The 21,899-nt window shown below is 45.8% G+C and overlaps 1 protein-coding gene across 4 annotated transcripts in view; it reads left to right on the plus strand.

Annotated features, from left to right (window-relative positions):
- The first annotated feature begins 403 nt into the window (after window positions 1–403).
- Window positions 404–21,899, plus strand: part of LOC111147673 (adhesion G protein-coupled receptor F5) — a 68,192-nt gene continuing 46,696 nt past the window's right edge. For all 4 annotated transcript variants that reach the window (XM_022503879.1, XM_022503881.1, XM_022503880.1 and 1 more), the window contains exons 1-2: window positions 404–487; window positions 16,240–16,365. In XM_022503879.1, coding sequence (XP_022359587.1) covers window positions 16,264–16,365 — 102 coding nt within the window. In that variant the 5' untranslated portion in view covers window positions 404–487; window positions 16,240–16,263. The remainder of the gene's footprint in view (window positions 488–16,239; window positions 16,366–21,899) is intronic.

Consider the following 21,899-nt stretch of genomic DNA (forward strand, 5'->3'; position numbering starts at 1 on the left):
ACCACCCCCTTAGCCCTAACCCATTTGGGGTTTGCTTTGGTTTCATTTTCCTCATTTTTTCTTTGGTGAAAGGAAAGCAAGGACCAGGGGCATTGGCCAAACAAGTCTGGCCACTCAGTGGAGAGGTTTCCAGATAAGAAGGACCTGAAGGACTTCCCATGGGCGTAAGGGAAATCGCACACACCATCCGGGGAAGAGGACCAGGAAATCACTTCTTGTTTTTCAAACAGCAGCGAGCCTCTCACGGATGGCGCTGTGAGGCTCGGAGGACCACGGCAGGGGAGGCGCGGGAGAGCGGTGAGGCTGAGCTCGGCACGGAGCTGCCAGTCCTGCCTGAGCCCTCACAATGAATCCTGCTCGGCTTTGCCTTCACCGGGTATAGGTTTTCTTGGAGACCGTGGGGCAGATGGCCTCATAGGGGAAACCTGGATGGTTTTAGGCGTCTGATCAGAGCAGAAGCCGGCCTGGGGACTGCGGTGGCGGACAGGTAACATGTCTTCTGCTGTGGTTCACCTCCCTCTGTAGCAAGACCTCAGGGGCACCTCAGTCACTTCCACACCTCTTTTAAGACGTCGCCCAGTTCTGATCCTCTTTGCCTGATTTCCTTCTGTGTGGCTGTGACATGGATGTTGCCTGCGTAAAGCATATTTGGTCAAGAGCGTTTGCAGGCTGTTGGCCAAGTTGATGAGACTGTGTTTAGGAAGACTGGGTATCCCGTAACCAAATGGCGTCTTTTAAGGGTTTCCTCTATAATAAAGAGCTTTCTTTCTCTTTCCTTTTCTTTCTTACTTTCTTTCCTTCTTTTCTTTTCTTTTCCTCTTTCTTTCCTTTCTTTGTTTTTGTTTTTTTGTTTTTTGTTTTTTTTTGTTCAATGAATTTTCCCATCCCTGAGCCAGAAAATACTATAGACAAGAGCATTCATGAACGCTGCCATGAGTGTGTCCATGGCCAGGCAGCCATGTTATGGTTGTGCTGACAAAGCAAGAGGCTACACTGTGAACTCTGTCAGCTCCCAGGCAGTCACCGGGACAAGGGGTGATCTCCAAAGTGTCCAGCAGTCCCTTCTCACCCATGACGGAGGGGAAGAGTTTACGGTCAGTGCTAGGAAAGAAGATAAGAAAAGTGCTGGCTTTGGGAGATGGGCAGACTTGTCTTGAGCGTTCTAGAAGGAGGAGAGTCTCTCTGAAGTGTTGCTTGCTTAAACCATGTTTTCTTATGCTTTGTAGAAAGCCAGCCCATGCCACTTCACTGGCACTCAGTTTTTCCTTTCATGAAGGGCTCGGGTTTTTGGTCTTTCATGTTCGGATGATACCAGTAGCACATGAATATATTCCTGCTGTAACAATGTCTCAGGGTCTCCAGTACCCACTCTTTTCTTCTCCTCCCCTCAAATACCCCATCAATAGTGTGTTGTGCATCTTCCCAGTTATTTCTGTCTTCTCAGCTCTCAGGACAAGCCAGGGCACAGAGTACAATAAATTCCCACTGTCAGATTCACTTACCTGTCTTTAACAGCACCTTCTCTTACTCAAAGATAAAATGACAAAGGGAGGGTGCGAACAGCACTTTCAGCACTTAGACAAGTCCGAAAGAGTTTTACTCATTTTTATCATTATTACTTTTGTGTTGATTTTGGCCTCATCAAGTAATATTAATAATAGTTCCCCCATGGATTAAACTCTAGATTTTCCAACTGGAGGTTTGGCCCTCTCTTGAAGGCCATCAAAGGCAGCCTTGTTTTGGAAGTGAAAGATGAAAAAGAAAGGAAAGGAAGGGAAGGGGAGGGGAGGAGAGGAGAGGAAAGGACAAGAGAGGAAAGTGAATTAGATAGATGGATGAATGGATAGCTAGGTAGCTAACTAGAAGCTACTTAGATTAAGTGGTTCATCCAGGGAAGATAGGATAGGGTGGGAGAGATTTCCTTTTTATATAATGGATGATAACTTTTTTTTTTAACAGATAAGTTCACTTTCTACCTCTTCTAGCCTTCTGTAAAAAAGGGGCCTTTCATTTTTTTTCCCCCATACAATGTTATGAGACAAGTGACGAATTAAAAATCACTATGAACAAGTTGGTATGGGTCATGGAGAGAGAAGGTTTGGAAAGAAGTTACATATAGGCACTGTCAAATCCAAGAGTAATTACAAAATACTTTCAGTTGTTTTTTGGTAATTTCTTGGCCTTCTCAAGGTTTCTCTAACCCCAAACAAGAAGGCCATTTGGCCCTGCCAAATTTGGACATTCTATAGTGCTTCTTAAACCTCCTGTTAAATTTGTCTGCCGGAATTTCTCTCCCAGGCCTGGCTGACCCAATTAACCTCTTCACTGTACACCAGGGCACCAGCTCCAGCAGAGACCAGCCCCTTCTTTCACTCCACCACAGGGGAAGCAGATGTCCTATCTCGTTTTATGGAACACAAAAATAAAAGGTTCAGAAACCGAGTGGTTTGCCCAGCATCACACAATGGATCTTTTGGGGGCACCAAGATAAGGAAAAAACCCAGGTCTCTGGCTTTCCAACCCCATTTTTGGATAGTAATATAAGGATAGGAAGCATGTTTAATAGAGAATTAACTGATTGGCTGGCTCCTGTCAGCTGTGGAGCAGCATGGACTCCCAGGTTTGCTGGAACTCTGTAGGTAGATCAAACTATTGCCTGGGCCAGATTTTTGTGGATTCCAACACTTGCTGTCCATTAGTATCACCCCAGAAATGAACAAGAAAAGAAAAATGCCTAGGCACATCCCTGGAACAACGAAATCAGAATCTCTGGGCATTGTATATATTTTTTAATCTCTGAAGTAATTCTCTCATATAGCTAGATGTAAGAGATAAAGTGGCTAATTGGAGAAACAGAAGCAACCCTTCTTCGTGTGCCGGAAAAGCTGGGGCCGGGAGTGCCCACGCTGTGAACACGTGAGCAACGCATATTAGGATTCTGGCTGCTGCTTCCTATGACAGAAGCAGACCCATCTCACACTCACACATGAGAATGCAGAGTTTTCCAGCTCCCTGAGAAGGGAGATGCCACACCCCTGACTTCACTGCAAATAGACTGGTCCTTGCAGATTTTTCAAAACCCAGATTAAATGTTCTAGGTAAACAGGATGTGCTCGTCTAGTGCCAAATGATTATGGGGCCATCCATTTTATTCCATGTGACTTTAACATGAGTGTCCCAATCCCCAGAAAGAGAAGAAAGACTGAAATACTAATTATCCTTTGTGTGATCCGCCACTTTCTGGACTGATCTACATATGGATAGACAATAAATCAGGGTTGTTTTTAAATCATAAAACGTGCCCCTAGAATCCTCTCTCCTCCCCACCAACATCTCTCAATATAGTTCAAGCTAGTGTGGGTCCTTGCTGTCATGTTTGTGTCCCGTGTAGAGAGTTCTGGGAAGGGCTCTCTCAGCTTAGGTCCATGTCCCCGTTGCCTGTGAGTTTTGGCACGTAGTAGATGGTGCAGGAAGGCCTGTTAACCAAAATATCTGCATGGGCTGTAGATACACTATGAATTCACAAGTTATTTACCCCCTCGGCATTTCAACTCACATTGCATGATTCCGGTCCTGAAGGTTCGATAACTGACATCTTGCCTATTTCCTAAAAATCATCCCCTAAGTGAAGACTTCAGAGGCAGAGTTTGGAGGAAACATTTATGCTGGGTAGACTTACTAAGTGCTAGGGAATTACCGAGGCAGAGAATCCTTTCCTTTAGTTAACATACACGCATTTTTTTTTTTTTTTGGTGGTTGTTTGTTTGTTTGTTTTTTTAAGATTTTATTTATTTAAGAGAGAGAGAGAGAGAGCATGAACTGGGGGGAAAGGCCGAGGTTCAGACTCGCCTGGTAAGCAGAGAGCCCGATGTAGGGCTCCATCCCAGGACCCTGGGATCATGATCCGAGCCAAAGGCAGACTCTTAACCAACTGAGCCACCCAGGTGCCCCAGTTAGCTCATACTCATAACAGGAGGCAACACACAGGCATTGGGAATTTTAATAATAACTGGTAATATTTGCTGAGCACTTACTATGTGCCATGCTGCTTGGTGCTTTACAAAGACTGTTAACTCAGTTAGTTAGTTGTTCAGTAACCTATACAGCAAGTGCTATTATAGTAGCAATCTTACTGATGAAGGGACACGCGGTTGTAAGTCAGTTGCCCGAGACACGCAAAAGCAGCAACTAGTGTGGTCGAGACTGCAGCTCAGACAGTCTGACCTGAGTCCTGCCTAATGACGATGTTGTGCTATGACACTCACAAGAGCACTGCAGAAGGACCTGCACGGCAGAGACTAGCAGAGCAGTCTGGAGAAAGACGCATCTCTGGAGGAGACGAGAACAGCAACAGTGTGCTCCAGAGATCAAGCAAGAGTTCAGACTCTGGCAACAGAATTACCTATTTTACCGTGTGACCTGGGGTGTGTTATTTAATTTACTCATGCCTCAGTTCCTTCACCTGTAAAGTGGGGACCACGGTAGTTTCACCAGTATAGGATTTGAGGATTAAATGAGCCACGTGCTCGCAGAGTGCTTCGTCTAATGCCTGGCATGTAGCAAGAGCTTGGTAAATGATAGCAACTGTCGCTGTTACTAAGGAAATAGCATGATCTGGAAGGAGTAAAGCTCAGAAAGGAGGAATGGGACATTTCAGTGGCCAAGGATGGCTTGAGAAGCAATCCATTCAACCAACATTTATGGTTAATATTTATGACGCCTTTTGCAAAAGAAGGCACAATGAAAGCTTGCGAGTGGTCTGTCTGCTCTGTATCCAAGTGTGGTGGAAGAAAAATGTGGCAGAGCTGGGTTCATGTTGAGGTTGTGGCGATCATGCTCACCAGGTAAAGGAGCCCAAATATTCCTCGGTCATTTGAGAAAGTTTGAAGAATTTGAATGCGGTAGACAGCAATCTATGGAAAATAGTGTTCCATGCAAATGCATCTGCTGATGGTGTGTTGGGTTACTGAGCAGGTGGAGGAAGGAGTGAGGAAGCCCATCCAGGAGATGGCTGCAATCAGCCAGGTGTGGGGTGATCATGTCCAAACCAGGGTGGTGGCCAGGGGACAGCAGGCAGCAGCAGAGGCAGGGACAGGACTCAGTGGCTGGTTGAGTTGCTGCTTCCTCTCCTGCTCACTACCTGTGGCACGGCGCATCCAGGAACCCGGAGAGTGAGTCCAGCCATTGGCAAATGGGAAGAGATAGGTTAGGAGGTAGCAGTGGGAGAGAAGAATGACATTCAGTCTTGGGTGAACTGAATTTTGACCCAGGTGTGGATAGTACAGTTAGGGAGCCCCTCCTGATATGTAGCAAAGAGATCAGGGTGGAAATAAAGCTTTGGGAATTCTCACGTAACTTGATAACTAAGACTACAGAAGTGGGAAAGCTCCCTAAGAGAGAGGGTGTCGAGGGGGGTGAACCAAGGACCCAGGACAGTTTTTGACGGACTAATGGTGGAGCAGTTGCAGATGGGGAGGAGGAGGGAAGGGAGGACAGAGGAGAGAAGGGAACAAAAGCTGGAGTGATAAGAGACTGGGGTGGGGTGGGGGGAGGTGCTGCAAAGGAAGAGGCGCTAAGTGACTTCAGAAACCAAGAACCCAAGGAGGACAGGGACTCGTGAAGAATGGCATTGATGAACATCTCACTTCCAGATTAGAGAAATCTTGGAATGTTCATGATTTCTCAGGGTACTGTATTTTGGGGGGAAAATAATAGTTTTTTCATCTTGAATCATACGCATACTTTATTCTTGAAGTCTAACAGAATCCCTAGAGGGGGAAATGAAAATTTCAGAGAAATGAAATCACTGGCCAAGGACAGCAACGCCTTGTCTCAGGAGTCAGAGGGAGTAGGGGTTCCTGAAAGCAGAAGACACAGAGAGCTAAGGTCCTGCCAATTCTTAAAATGTTGGAATATTTTAAGTTATGTTGTAAATGGCTGCCTTGAGCCCCTGGAATGCCCAGAACATCCACCTCAGCCACCCAGCCCTCAGACCCTCCCACGGACCTCCCCACTCTCCAGAATGATGGCCTCCAAGCCTCTGCTCCTGCAGAGTGACCAGAGACTGCTCCAATTGGTCCATTATTATCATGAGTAATACTCCAGTATTCTTTTGCATCAACTTGCTGAAGGGTAGAACCACAGAACTAGAAGGCTTGGACCCATACCCAAGCCCTCTGATGCTCTATCCAGCGCAACAGCCAACCACAGGGCTACCCTCCCTCGCCCCTGGAATGCACCCCTGGCATTGTTTTCCCAGGGCTTAGGGAAACCCCTCCACATGGCAAATGAAAGTAGCAAGATAGATGAGATAAGAGCCGAGTTAGGAACTTCATGTTTTCATCAAGATGGCAATCTCTTGCTTAAAGGTTAAAACCCTCCAGGGATTTACAACAAGGGAAGAAGTATAAAAGGTTATCAACGCGGCACACATGTGCAGTGTGTTTTGGAAAACTTGACCCCATTGTGTACAAACAAATGTTCCTCTGTAATCTGAGAGTCCTGAGCCGCCCCAACACAATGCTGCTGCGGGACCTTAGTTCAAGGCAAGGGAAAATTAAATAGAAAAAAAGGTTTCAAGGCAGTCCTTTAATTGGCATTGTGGTTCGTGTTTGTGTTAAATAAATATTTAGCTTCTCATTCTGCATGTGCGAGGGATGAATCATCTAATTAAATAATGTCAGCAAAGATAAGTCTTATCGCCTCTGCAGTTGGAAATACAGATCTGCGAGGGCAGCTCTTAAAGTTATACTCGAGGATTTTTAATCTGTATTTCTGCAGTTCGGGACAGAGGTTACTGATGGTACCCTGTGCCTCATGGGATAAGCCAAGAGCGATAATCCCAGAAAAATTTGTGATTCCTCTGAAATTTGGTATTACCATTTTGCACATACCATCAAAAGGAATCTGCTTTGAATTATCCTCCAGTCGTAGAATGGTGTATGTTTATATGTAATTTCAGTCTCTTGCCTACTATTTTGATCAGAAGTACATGTTTAAAAGAATAGCTATGTGACTATGTAGTCTGTACACCAGAACGTGCAAAGCAGGGAAGAGGGAAACACACCAGGGGCTTCTTTCCAAGGGGACAGTAGCTTGTCTAGTTAGCCAGTCGCAGGCCATGTGTTAGTAGGAGGCATGACTCCCCTTGGTAGAGTCCTCATGTGCAATGCAATTAGCTCCTTTCTTAAAAAGAAAGTCACAACTATAACATCACTACTGTGTGTGACGGGAGAGCCAAGCTGGTTACATATGGGAAAAATCTCCACTCTGTCTTCCACCTTGCAACCAAATTTCTTAAGGTCTATACACTCACTGACTCTATGCCCTCATCTCCCACTCACTGTACAACTGGCCCCAATATGATTTCCTCCCCCACTCACTCCAAGGAGAGCCCCCTTGCTGAGAAGACATCATGTGTCCAAATCCAATAGGCAATCATATCCCCCTTTGTATCCTTTCAGCACCAATGGACGTAATTGACCACACTCTGCTTCTTAAAACCTGACCCTCCCTGGTTCCAGACCCTCTTCTAGTCCTGGTTCCTTCCTGCCTTCTGGTCTCTCATTCCCAAACATCTTGGCTCAATCATTTTCTTTGACAAGGCCTATGGTAGTTAGAATTCTGTGGGCCTCAGTCCTAGGCTGTCATTTCTACTCTCTCTATGGTCTTCCTAATCAATCTTACTACTCTTGTGGTCGCAATTACCCTGCCTTCCCTGGGTTCTGCTCACCTCAGAAGCCCTCCCATAACCATCCCCTGCTTCCTTTTGGTTTTCCAGACACTCTGGCCCATTCGCAGCTCCTTGAATGTGCCATGCATTTTTCTACCTCAGGGCCTTTGCACAAGATCTTCCTTCTTCCTGGAACCCTCATCCTCCTCTCCCTCTGACCTCTCTTTTGTTTTCAGCTAATTCCAACTCACAATTCAGATTTCAACCTCATTAAATACTTTCTCCAGGATGCTGACCACAGATCCCCAGAACTAGGTCAAGTCCCTGTGTTAACAAGCTTTATTAGACATTTGAGCACGGTGGTTAAAAAGGGCTCTGCAGTAACCTTTCTCTGGTTCACGTTCTGACTCTGCCACTTACTACCTGTGTGATTTGGGGCAAAATACTTAACCATTCTGGGGCACAGTTCATTTCATATCATACTGTTCATTAGCTATCATACTAAGCCCCTTGCACTGGAATTGCTGTGAGAATAAAAAGATTTAATATAGTCAATGCTTAGCTTGGTGCCTGGCACATAATAGGTTCTCAAAAATGGACTAGTGTTCTGGATTGCTCTCCTTGGTCACACTTTCACGGTTATATTGAAACAATGAATTGTGTCACTGCTTCTACAATGATGCTCATCTCTTCCATTAGACTGTTAGCTCCACAGAGACAGGGAACAGTCCCTTGTTTTCTGTTGCTTCCTCTGCACCTAGCAGGGTGCCTGCACTTAGCAGGGCTTAATCAATGTTTGTGCAGTGAATGAATACAGAAAAGGATACATGAGTAAGGGAATAAATAGAGTTGCTCCATGATATACTTAGAACAATAAATAGAATACAAGGAGGAAGGTTAGGGCCTAGATTAAGAGCAGGTGTTAGGAGGAAGTAGAGACTATTTATAGCTGAAGAGATCAAGGAACCTTCAGCCAGGAGGATAGAATTCAAATATGCAGCGATTTTCCTGAGCTTTAGAGGCAGAGAAAGTTGGAAATTACCAAACCAAGTAAATGGCAGGATTATTTTGGTTTTGCCAAACACTGAAAAGTAGTTTGACAGTAAGACCTGCCCCTCCCCACTGCCAGGATTAATTCTCAAAGATCCATTTTTGCATTTCTACTTATGTAAGGACACTGGAAATCCCTTACACTATTTTCAATTATGAAAAATCAGCCCCCTTCAGTGGTGAAAATCTGATCAATGCTTATTAACTGTGCCTGCTCTGGAATATAAAATCCAGGTCCTGGAAGGCCTTGAGCATCAACGAAAGCAATTGCTTCTGGGGAGCTGAACAGGGAACATGTGAGAAGGGCACTTCTGGAAGATTAATCCTGTATCCATGTAGACGATGGAGGGAAAGAACGGAAGCCATTGCAGTGGTGCAGGTGAGGGGCAGTGGAGACCTGAACTGTATCGTAAGTCAGTGGTGGGTGGGATAAATCCAAGAGAGAGTTATGTTTAGGCTCAGAAGTCTAAGTGAGGTTACCTTGCTTTTGAAATAAACGTGAGAAATTTTACACTCTTTGAACAGTAATGGGACCTCAGAGGCCAACTCCCATACCACGGTACAGTCAACTCTCTGTCCTTGCTGATAATGCAGTTGAGACCCTGAAAGATGAAGGGACCTGCCCCAGATCACACAACTGGTTAGTGGCAGAGCGAGGCTAGAACTCGTAGTTCCAGTTGCCTGATCCAGTGTCCATACAGAGAAAGTTTTCCATTTATTCCTCTTGACATCCCACCAGGAAGGCCTTGCAACCCAAAAAATGACCTAGTGAGATGGACTGCTTAGCTTATAATTTTGTCACTACTGTGTGTCAACTGTGTGGCCTTGGTGAGTTACTCTTCCTTCTTTTTTTTTTTTTTTAAAGATTTTTTTTTATTTATTTATTTGTCAGAGAGAGAGAGAGAGGGAGAGAGAGCGAGCACAGGCAGACAGAATGGCAGGCTGAGGCAGAGGGAGAAGCAGGCTCCCGGATGAGCAAGGAGCCCGATGTGGGACTCGATCCCAGGACGCTGGGATCATGACCTGAGCCAAAGGCAGCTGCTTAACCAACTGAGCCACCCAGGCGTCCCGAGTTACTCTTCCTTCTAACTTTCCATTTCTACCTCTGAAAAGTGGAGAGGATTGAGTGGTACCACAAGATCATGGGGAGGGCTACATGATGTGATCCTTGGAGGGAGCTCAGCGTCATGGCGAACAGAGGAAGCACCTCATAAATTACAAGGACTGACTTACGTACTTCTCAGCATCATCTTTGATGACAATTACTGTTCATAATTGTATCAGAAATGGCTTGTCTGACTCTAGGACACTATTATTGTCTAGAATTTTAAGAATGCTCAGCTGACCTCCTGAGTCCTGACTTTGAGGCTGACAGCACTTGCAAGGCCTCAGCTTCCTCGTCTGAAAAACTAAGGGGTGTGGGAGGCTGGGGGCAGTGCTGAAAATAGAGATGAACTCTAATTTGTCTCCCATTTTGGACAGTGTGTGTTTATGCTCTGTCCGGATATACCAATAATTCAGTTTTTCAGTTTTCATAAAAACATACTCAGAATAAGTGCTCAATAAATGTTGAGCAGCAGACCAGAGGTCACGCTCACCCTTTCTAAATAAAAAATAGGGGAGTATCATGTTTATTGAATTCTAGTTAGATTTCCAGAACTGCCATAACCAAGTCCCACAGACTAGACGGTATAAACAACAGAAATTTATTTCCTCACAGACCTGGAGCTTAAACTCGGAGACGAACAGGTCAGCAGGGGTGATCTCTTCAGAGGCCTCCCTCCTGGGCTGGTAGATCGTCCTCACCTTCTGGGATCTTCCCATGCACCTTCCTCTGTATCTGTGTGCTAGTCTCCTCTTCTTATAAGGTCAATGGTCATATAAGATGAGGGCCCACTGTAATGACCCCATTTTAACTTAATTACCTTTTTTAAGACCCTATCTTCAAATCAGGTCACATTCTGAGGTACTGGGGGTTAGACTTCAGCATACCAATTTTGGAGGGACACAGCTCAGCCCACAACAAATTACAATGATGACCAGGCTCTTTTGTCCTTCACGGGCATGATCCTCAATGTCCACAGCGAAGCTGCAGTGCGAATGCTTAGATCCTTGTCATTCCTGCCAGAAGACTGGGGCTTTGTGGGGTCAAGTGTCTCACCCATCATTAAAGCTGGAGCTCGAATCAGAACACAAGCCTGTTTCACTTTGAAGTTGATCCTCTTTCCACTCCAGTCTCCTACAGGAAGGAGGGAATCACCCAAGCCCTGATGCCACCAAATTCTCTTTCCAAATCACAGCAGAAATAACTCTGCCTTCTTTGGGGCCAGTCATTGTTTGGGAGAACAATGCCCTCCTGGGGACCATGGCTGGGCCTACGTCACCGTGGTTGGGCAGGCTGCTCAGGGGACTCCCAGGAGGCGCACAGGGGACTGCTAAACCTCATCCTTTGGGCTTTTTTTGTTCCTCTGCTGATGCTGATGTCCTACGCTTGAGGTTCTCTTTCCTTTCGTCATTACACATGAAAGCATCACCCATCCTTCAGAGTCTGGCCACAGACCCTAGGCACTCCCAAACTCACCCCACTTTCCACCAGTCCTCAGCTCTAGCCATGCTTATCACTTGCATACTGTGGCTCACTTGGGAGACAACTTGGGGACGGATCTGGCTCTGTTCCTTACTAGCTGCGTGTCCTGGGTGAATTCCACTGGGCCCTCGTTTTCTCATCTATGAATTAGGATAAAAATACCTACATCACGGGATCATTGTGAGAGGCAGGCGAAGCAAGTTAACCCATTGACTGCACTGAGCACTGTGCCTAGTATACAGCGCATACTCAGTACATAGTGGTTTTTATGTTGATGTTTTTCAGTCTATGTTTGGCACCTTCCCAATGAGACTGAGAGCTTCTTGGGGGCAAGGACCATGACTCGTTTCAGTTTGTGATGGCAGAGCACAATTGGGGGCTGCAGAAAACACTCTGTATTTGTCAGCGCCTAAGTGTGCAACATATTTGATACTAAATGAGACATAAAATACAATCTCAAGTAACAGCCTCCACTATTGGATTGTATCAGAAACTATTGAGTAGGGAGCACCTGAGGGGCTCAGTCTCTTAAGTGTTTTGATTTTGGTTCAGGTCATGATCTCAGGGTCCTGAGATTGAGCCCCACGTGGGGCTTTGTGCAGAGTGTGGAGCCTGCTTAATATACTCTTTTGTTCTCCCTCTGCCCCTCCTCACTTGAGCTCTCTCTCTCTCTCTCTCTCTCAAAACAAACAAGCAAACAAACAAAATGTTATTAAGAAGATCACCTCATAGCCCACACTTCCATTAATCCATTCATTCATTCACCATTGACTGATTGCTTCCTAAATAAATCCCCTCAAGCTTCTGTTTCTATATGCTTTCTTTAGTAGAGAGAGCTATAGGCTGGTGATGGAAGGTACTAGAATGCAGGGGAATGTAGACTGCTGCATTAGATTGCTGAGGATACAGATCTGCAGACCTCAGACCTCCCTATGCACCAAAACAGCTTGGCTAGATACAGAATTTTGGCTCCCATCCCCCAGACGTTTTAGTTCAATGGGTCTAGGGTGATTTTAAAACAACAACCAAGCAAATGGAAAAAGAAAAACAAGAAACTCCCCAGGTGATGGTTCTGGAGTGCAGCCAGGGCTAAGAACCACTGGAGGAGGCGAGGCACAAATACCCCAGGGAACTTTTTCCCCCAGGCAATGCTAAGGGGAGGGACGGCATGCCAGGCTGAAGTGGGGAGCAGAGCCCTGGGCTGGAGGCAGGAGGAGGCACCTGCTCAGAGACTGAGCAAGTGTGGATTCACATTGTCGCCTCTCCTTCCTGCTCCCCAGGAGGAGCCAGGAGACTATCCGGGCCAAAGTTCCCAGGCGAGAGGGGCTAAGGATATCAGAGGGCATGAAAAGGCAGAGCTGTGTAGAGCTTAGGAAATAAGTCATTTCCAGAATGAGTCCCACTATTGCCCTACTTAGATGGAGCTGGAAGTCACAACTTGATGATGACATTGGGGCACCAGACCTCCAGACGCGGCCATTGTGTGAACATGCTTCTAACCTTGCAAAGGCATGTGAGCTCATTTGCTCCTCTTCACCACTCAGCACCTCCCCCCCTGCCCAACCCCCCGGTTCCTTGCCAATAAAGTTTGGGCAGGTCAGGGCTGATGAAGGGTTTCCAGGAGAGCAGTTGATTTGGAGCACTGAAGGTACCTGAGATCTGGGAGAACAGTTCCCTGGGCTGTTTCAGGTCATTTTCACAATGGCGGTTCCCGATGTGTAATCACTCCGCAAGAGAATGTCTTCAAGGAAGCCGAACCCCCACCCTACAAATGTGGTGCTGCTGGGAATCCTGAGGACTTATTCCTGGCATATGACGTCAGGACACTTGATTTCCCTCTCCCTGTCTTCTAACTTCGCAGACAGGAAAATAGGGCTAGAGAAGATGGGAAGTTGCTCATCACCCCGGGGTTTGTACTGAGCATGAGATCATAGTTCCCAGCTTTTTCTAAGACACAGCTGGCTCATTCATGTTGGTGAATTTTAGTAGAGACTATCCAGGATTTACAATTTAAAAAGAGAAGGAAATTGAGAACAACATCAGATCGTTTTCTTTTTTCTTTGCCTGTTTGTCTCTGCGCTTCTCATTTCTCTGAGGTTGTCTGCCATTTAATCTGGGAATGTAGCATGAATAGGAACTTCGAGAGGATTTACAATTAAAGGGACCCTACTGAAGATATATTGTCTTGAATCTGGAGTTCTACTCCCTGCTTTTAATTGGGTGAATTGGGATCTTTTTTTTCACCATTAGCCAAGTTTAACTGTCCATCGGCTCCTGATGGATGAGAACAGCTGTGAGCTGAGGGTTAATGAAAGATTGTTGATATAGGTAAGGGAAGTTTGTCTTCAGATATCTCCCAAAACCTAGGAACCCCAAAAGCTGAGCTGATCTTCAGCTGGTATCACTGTTCTGATTGGCCAGGCCAGTGGTATGACCAAACAAACTGGTTGTCAAGTATTTTTAATATCACCTTTCCATCAACATGGTGACATTCTTCTACAAGTGGAGAACTCACCCCTCACCATTACTGTGGAAGCAATCCCTATTCTCCTTCTCCTGCATCCAGAGAACATTCCCTTCCCCATAGTGGGATCTCTATTGACTTGTGCTACATTTCTATTGACTTGTGAGTTTGTTGTCACTAAATAGGTCAACAGAGAGACGAGTGTTAATTTCATCAAAAACTGTCCCTAGGGAAGCTGCGGGAACATGGGGACAGTGGACAGTATTGGCCAGTGGCCTATACAAAAGGACTAGATGTGGCCATCTGGGGACATTATAATTCCTTGCTAATTCTGACCCCAAGGCCACCACTGGGAAATGGTGGAGAGGATTTAGAGTTAGCTCTAGTTCCTCTAACACCTGGGTCCCTCCCTGGCTGTCAGAGGTCAAGGGAGGCTCATTAACCCTTCAGTTACTGTATCTCATTCCCTCAATTAACTGCCTCTAGATGGAAGCAGCTAGTTGAGCACACTAAGGTGGGGCCTGAAAAGGTTAAATTGCCTCCTAAGTATCCAATTCATCCCAGGAGCAGTTGTTATCACCAGGCTGGGTCCGCTCAATACCCACAAAAGCCTGTTCCCTTCTAACAAAAACCCTACAGCAGATGCATCTGGTTGAGATTCATCTATTCTCGTAACCTAAATTGCAAAGCATTTTCCAAAAGCCATTGAGTTGCAGAATTTTAAAAATGTATTTTGATTGCCAGATCTGCATACTGGGTCAGTTTTCCAGGGCCTTATGCTTCCCCTCTTTTCCACTGGGGAAGAGGAAAAGGAGGCAGCCAGCAGCCGGTGATTGAAATGCAATTCTCCCTGGCCTGTGTAAGTCTCGGCCCCCATCTGTGCGTTATCCTGGCCACTCGCTGCAATGCCTGAGCCAAGGCCTGCCCTTCCTGATGGCTGCCCTCTGGACTCTACCAATGACCAGCGTGAAAACACTGCAGCTTTGCACCCCTGTGGCCCTTCATGGTCTTCAATCATTTGAGCCTCAGGAAAGTCTGTGAGAAAATAAGAGGAGGTAGAACTGTCCCCATTTCGTAGATGGGGAATATTGAACTCGGTGAAGATAAGTGACTTACCCAAGAATATGGAGTTCATGGTGGTCTTAGATCTTAATCTGTATCTTCTGTCTCTTGATTTCCTGCTCTTTTCACAAAAGAACATGGCTGTAAAAAAAAAACTCAGCGAGGAAAGAATTCTGTACGAAGTAGATTGTCTGAGTCCCCAGACACGCGAGGGTTGGAATGATGCAACCTGATACTTGACTTTTTTTTTTTTTAAAGATTTTATTTATTTATTTGACAGAGAGAGACACAGCAAAGAGAGGGAACACAAGCAGGGCGGGTGGGAGAGGGAGAACCAGGCTTCCTGCTGAGCAGGGAGCCCGACGCGGGGCTCCATCCCAGGACCCTGGGATCACGACCTGAGCTAAAGGCAGATGCTTAACGACTGAGCCACCCAGGTGCCCCCGATACTCAACTTTTTTTTTTAAAAGATTTTATTTATTTATTTGTCAGAGAGAGAGAGAGGGAGAGAGAGCGAGTGAGCACAGGCAGAGGCAGAGGGAGAAGCAGGCTCCCTGCTGAGCAAGGACCCCAAAGTGGGACTCGATCCCAGGACGCTGGTATCATGACCTGAGCCAAAGGCAGCGGCTTAACCCACTGAGCCACCCAGGTGCCCCGATACTCAACTTCTTAAATGCAGTAATGATCAATCTAGTCACCAAAAAATGTCATCTTAATCACCAGCATTATACAGAAGTAGCTATCAAAAATCAGTGCATAAGATGGGACACGTGATATGAACATTCTATGTTGTGTACCATATTACTATAAGACTATAAAACACAACTTATATTTTTATGATGAAGTCCAGGATTTTTCATAATAATGAGTCATAGTCCATTAATATGCATCATGAGGTCAATTTTAATGGGTTGCTATCAGAATTTGAAGGAAAAATAGGGTAAGATAAGATAGGATCGAATTGAAAATATCAGAGTGTGAGGCATGTAGCAAAGGTAAGTATTGTATTCTGAGTCCTTTTGTCCAGTTACTGTGTGTACTGGATCACGACATTTGAAGTATTTCTTGCTCAGTAGTCTTTCTCTTTTTCCTGCTCTGTCCCCTCCCATCTTTCTCCTTTCTCTTTTATTCCCTTTCTCCTTCTCTATATACATGGAAAAGTACCCAAACATCTGGTACCTTTGTCCTCGGTACACAGCCATCCACAACCCCCATCCTTCCCAACCCGACCATTTCCTCAGCCCCGGGGTCTGGAGCAGAGGCTGTTTTCTCCAGTTGATACCGTCATGTTCCTTCCATTCTCCTCCTCTTTCGTCATGTGACCTTCGGAACGGGGTTTCCTTGTTCTCCCTCTGTTTGATAAACAAATTCTTCTATCTCTAAACTCTCATATTTACATTTCAGGCAAAGCAACTCAATCCTAAAGAAATGAAATCCCCAAGGAGAACCACATTGTGCTTCATGATTGTTGTGATTTATTTTTCCCAAGCTACACTGAACTTGAATTTAGAGTCTATTGTTCATTCCTTGGTGAGTACATCCATGTCTGCTCTATTTTTCCTTGTCAAATTTTTCTGATTTCCTGGGAATGTCACAGATGGAAATTGCTTTAAAAAAAAAACTTTTTTTAGGGCCTTTGAGGAAATGTTGCAAATGTGGGGGAGGGAGTGAACATAAAGGGATGTCAGTGTGTCTACTGGTCTACCACTTAGCACACTCTGACATCAGTGGTACTCAAGGGAACGTCCCCCAGCCTCCCTCCTCAATTAAATGGCCACCTTTAAGCCTGAAAGTCCACTCTGAAACTGACGACAATGACTCTAAGACAGGTTTGAAGGATGTGCAGGACGCACATGCTCAAAGGATTCATTTAAACTTGAGCATCAGACTAGAACACATTTCAGAAGGGGTGTGTGTGTGTGTGTGTGTGTGTGTGTGTCACAATCACAAACAGATAGAGATGATGGGGTCATGGATGTCATTTCACTTTTTGCTGACAGATTATCCAGGTGGTTTTGTTTGGGCTTTGGGAAGTCCATGGGAGATTAGCTTAATGAGAGAGGGTGATAAATACTCCTTTACTCCTTATAGGAATTACTTATTCCTTTCTGAGGCCACCTCGGGTCCCAGAGACAGGTCATGTTATGAAATTTTGAGAAACTGATGGAATTCTGTGTCTCCGCTTCTTCACCTGTAGAGTGATGATAATAGTACTGATTTCCCGATTGCTGGGAGAATTAGACCTATTCATATTTGTGAGATGCCTTAGAACAGGGCCTGGCACATAAGTTTTTTGCTTTTTTTATTTATTTGTCCCACTGTAATGGCATCTTTTGCCACTGATTTTTAGATAAGATATCTAAGTGGTATTTTACTCAGTCTGTCACTATTATTAGAGCTTCACTGGTACTTTTTGGCATTATAGAATGTCACTTTTTGCTTTGCTTTGTACTTTTTAATTTTAATTCTTTGTCATATATTCCAATGACCAATCCTGGTTTTGTTTTGTTCGTTTGTTTGTTTGTTTGTTTGTTTTGGTAAGGTATTTATCTCTCTCTCTCTCTCTCTCTCTCTTTAGAGAGAGCATAAGCAGAGGAGGAATAGAGGGAGAGGGAGAGAGAGCCTCAAGCAGACTCTGCCCTCAGTCCCTACTCAGAGCTCGATCTCATGACCCTGACCGACATCATGACCTGAGCCAAAACGAAGAGTCCGGCGCTCAGTGGACTGAGCCACTCAGACACCCCCCAATCCTGTTTTTATATTTATGTTTGCCTGATCTTTGTTCTTTGTTTAGCCTTTAACATCATAGTACTTTGTGTTAACGGTTCTCTTATAAACAACATGTGCTTGAAGTTTTTTTCTTCTAAACCCAACCTGAGTAAATCTGACTTTGATTAGGGGAGCACGGATTTATTCACATTTCATACCATGCTATATATAAGATGCTTGATCTTACTTTCAGGATTTTCTTTTCTAACTTTCTATACATCCTTCCTCTTTCCTGCTTTTGTGTCTTTCATTCGACCTTGGTTTTCTTCGTCTTTTTCATTACTTCTCTCATGACTTGGGAGCTAGATATGGTGTGTCTCTCCTCCCAGACTCCTGTGTGGGCTTCCCCTTGTGTGACTGTATGCGGCAGCTGGCTCAGATAAATAGGAGAGAAACCCTTACACGTCCTGTGAACCCACAGGGTGAGTGTAGAGCTCTAGTTACTCAGGTCTGTGGGGGGAAAGCCGAAGCAGTGGGGTCAGCTGTACCTCTGTTCCAGACTTTCCTAGCACTCATGGCCGCAGCTGTGCCCTACCGCTCTGCCAGGTTGGTCCTCACTGTGGTGGCCCTAACAAAGCCCTTCTATCTGCCCTGGGGGCAGAGGCTGGTCAGGGGATAAGCCAGTGACCCCCAAAAGTACTGGTGGAGTTCAGACTCCATCTTCTGGGAAACTCCCACTGCCACTCCAAAGGGCCCCACTTTTCCTCTTTAGATCTGCCTTTGAGATATAATATCTTCGTACAACCCAAAAGCCAAAGACCCCCTCATTGGAGAGATGAACTCCAACCTCCCTCATCAGCTTATCCTCCCCTAAGCTGCCACTCAGTTCCCAAGGCTGACCTTCTACCATTTTAAATGCAACATGTAGTAATGAGCTTTTAAAAACATGTTTGTGGTAAACGTGCACACAATTTACCATCCTAACTGCTTTTAAGTGTATAGTTCAGTAGTCTTAAATAGATCCACATTCCCATGCAACCCATTTGCAGAACTTTTTCACCCTGCAAAACTGAAAATCAGGGTGTCTGGGTGGCTCAATCAGTTGAGCCTCTGCCTTCAGCTCAGGTCGTGATCTCAGGGTCCTGGGATCGAGCCCCGCATTGGGCACCCTGCTCAGCGGGGAACCTGCTTCTCCCTCTCCTCCTTGCTTGTGCTCTCTCTTGCTGTCGCTGTCGCTATCTCTCTCTCTTAAATAAATAAAAATATTTTTTAAAAACCCTGAAAATCACTACCTATTAAACAACAATTTCCCATTTCCCCTTTCCCCCAGCTCCTGGCCACTGCTATCGTACTTCCTCTCTATGACTTCGAGTACTTTAAGTCCCTTGTGCGAGTGGAATCATACAGTATTTGCCCTTATGTGGCTAACTGATTTCACTTAGCAGAATGTCCTAAAAATTTACCTCTGTGGTAATAGGCATGAGAATTTCCTTCCTTTCTTAAGTCTGAATAATGACCCATTGTACGTATATCCCACATTTTGTTTACCCATTATCCATTCATGGACACTTGGGTTGCTTTCTAGGCTATTCTGAATGATGAGGGGGCTCTGGGTTTGCGCGCACGAATATGGGGTAACGGGCTTTGAAAGTGCGATAAGGTAGTTTCTCCAACTTCAATGTGTGCGTTAACCCATTTGCACACCCTATTAAGATGCAGAATTCAACTCAGGAAGTCTGGGGTGGGACCTGGATGTGGCCTTTCTGCAGGTTGCCCTTGATCCTGCTCCCGTGATGGCCCTTTGAGCAGCTGTGGGCCTTCAACCTCAGTATCACAGCTGAGTCTGAAGCCCGGCTCTGTCAGCTTTGGAAATTTCTTCATCCAGTTTCTTCATCTCCCTGAACCTGCCTCCTCTGCACACTGTGAGAGTAAATAGTATCTCTTCACTGGTTTGTCATGAGGATTAGATGTTCTCATACACAAACGTACACCTGAGCACAGTGACTGGCGCAGAACAAGAACCTCAGACTCGGGGGTCACTTCTACTATGCTAGTACAAATCGACCCATGTTAGTACACCTCTGTGGGGAGACATCCTGCCAAGAGCTTGGCTGAAACGATTATCTAACCAGAGGCAAAGATGGTATACGGGGGATTCCAAGAAAAAGAGGAGCGAGTGACAGGGCCTTGGTGAGAAGGACTGAGATCTGGCCACCTCCAGAGACCTTTTTTGTCATCCTGTTCCCTGGGATAATGTTTTCTACCCATAAAATGCCACCTCTTCATTCCTGACAGATTGTCCACACCCACTTCAGGCCCCTCTCTCTCCCCCATACACAATTATTTGAAAGTCATCATGTCCAAAAGGTGGGGCATTTCCTGGAATTGGTGACCTTGTGTCTTCCGGCTGAGACTTGGCCATAAGGAAATCCCCTTTGCACAGAGGTGGCCATTGTCTTCAGCTACTCATCCGGGTACCTCTATGTGGACAAGCAGAGGGAGGCCCCCTGGACGTTCTGTTTTCTTGTCTGAAGTAAATACTTCATCTGGCAAGATCTATGCTCCCTGGAGAGTTCTCCTCAGCACCCAATGTTTAAGAAAAAAGACAAGTGCCAGGGTCACAGATGTCCCTGAACTGGGGTCACATGAGGACTCAGGAGGGCAAGGATGGCCCCTGGCGAGCCTCAAGCTGGCTGGACACACGCCACTGCCAGAAACTGTCCAAGCCTCTGGTGTGCCTCAGAACAGAACTTTCCATAACATAAGACACTGAGCCTTAGAGAAAGTGAATGACTTTTCCAGCTACAAAGGAGAGGAGGTGCTGGGATTCCAGAGCGGGTGGGACTGTCGCATTTGCCTTTGTTGAAATCCAGGCCCCATGACCAGGCAGCCCCTCTCTGTACCTTCTCAAATCTGGGAGGGCCAAGGGTATGCACCATCATCACCACCACTAGGGGACTCCTCAGACACTTGATCGCTTTTAGTTTTTTCCTCCATTTTCCCCAAAGACTGCAGGGCTTAAAGTAAGCAAGTAGGTTATTCTCACAAGAAGTTGTGCCTCCTCACTGGACAAAAGTGGCCATAGGTGACGAAGCTGCAGGAGCCCACTTTGCGGAGATGTTCCCTGATGCTTCCAGTTAATCACCCTCAGGATGCGGAGAAAAGCGAAAAAGTAACATTTCTTGAAAGATGGCCTCATGTTCAAAAGGCAGCTTTTGTCACCATACCCCAGCCCTGCTAAACTGGATTGGGGAGTGGAAGGAAGGGATCCTCACAGTTGCAGATTGAAATGCTGTGTACCAGGGAAAGGACTGCACCTTGATTTTTTTTAACCTCAATTCTTTAGTCCCCCCACAGATTGGAGAAGATGAAATCAAGACGTTGGCGAGCTTCCCAAAGGTGACCGCCAGTAGTCACCTTCTCCTGGGCTGAGTCCCTCAAACCACAGCCCATGAAGAGTGCACTGAGAGGTCTTCCTGGTGGCTCCCCCCCTCCTTGTCCCCAGGCCCCAGGGAGGATGGACACAGGAATGCAGCGGAAGATCCTTTCCTTCTGCCTGGGCGCAGAGCCAAAGCAGGCTCCAGGAGAAGCTGGACAGGAACCAGCCCTATGCATTGATTTTGCTCCCTCTTGGTTCCTGTGCATTTAAATATGGCTAAAATAAACCCATTGCAAACAAGATAGCAACTGGGCTTTGTAAATTCCAATTGTCATGCATCATTCCTCCCTTTGTTGCTCCAAGCACATTTGTGAACTGTTGGGTATGTGGCCCCTCTACAGATCCTCATGGATGTTAACACTGTTATTGAAAAGCAGAAGGGGATAGGAGGAGGCAACAGAGAAAGAGAAAGGGTGCTGGGTAAGGGACACCGGGGTTCTGAGACAGACCCACAGTTTCCTGGGGTGTCTCCTGATAAGATCACTCATTGCCTGTATGGACAAATGTAGACTCTGGAGCCAGACCAGGTGAGTTTGGAGTCCTGGTTCTGCCCTTAAAGTCTGTGTGAGCTTAAGCGACTCATTTGACCTCTGCCACTGTGCTTTCTCATCCATGTATGTGGATAATAATAGTATCAGTGTCTTAGATTATCATGAGGATTAAATAGCTCAACACACATCAACTTAACAGTGCCTGGCACAGAGGTGTTGGATACACCTCAAAAATTATTATTTTGGGGGCCCTTGGGTGGCTCAGTTGGTTAAGCGTCTACCTTCGGCTCGGGTCATGATACCCTGGTATCAAGCCCCAAGTCAGGCTTCCTGCTCGGTGGGGAGTCCGCTTCTCCCTCTCCCTCTGCCGCTCCCGCTGTTTGTGCTCTCTCTCTCCCAAATAAATAAATAAAATCTTTTAAAAA

This window comes from Enhydra lutris, unplaced genomic scaffold, assembly GCF_002288905.1.
Source record: "Enhydra lutris kenyoni isolate GAN:26980312 unplaced genomic scaffold, ASM228890v2 scaffoldscaffold17, whole genome shotgun sequence".
In the NCBI taxonomy this organism is placed as follows: Eukaryota; Metazoa; Chordata; class Mammalia; order Carnivora; family Mustelidae; genus Enhydra; species Enhydra lutris.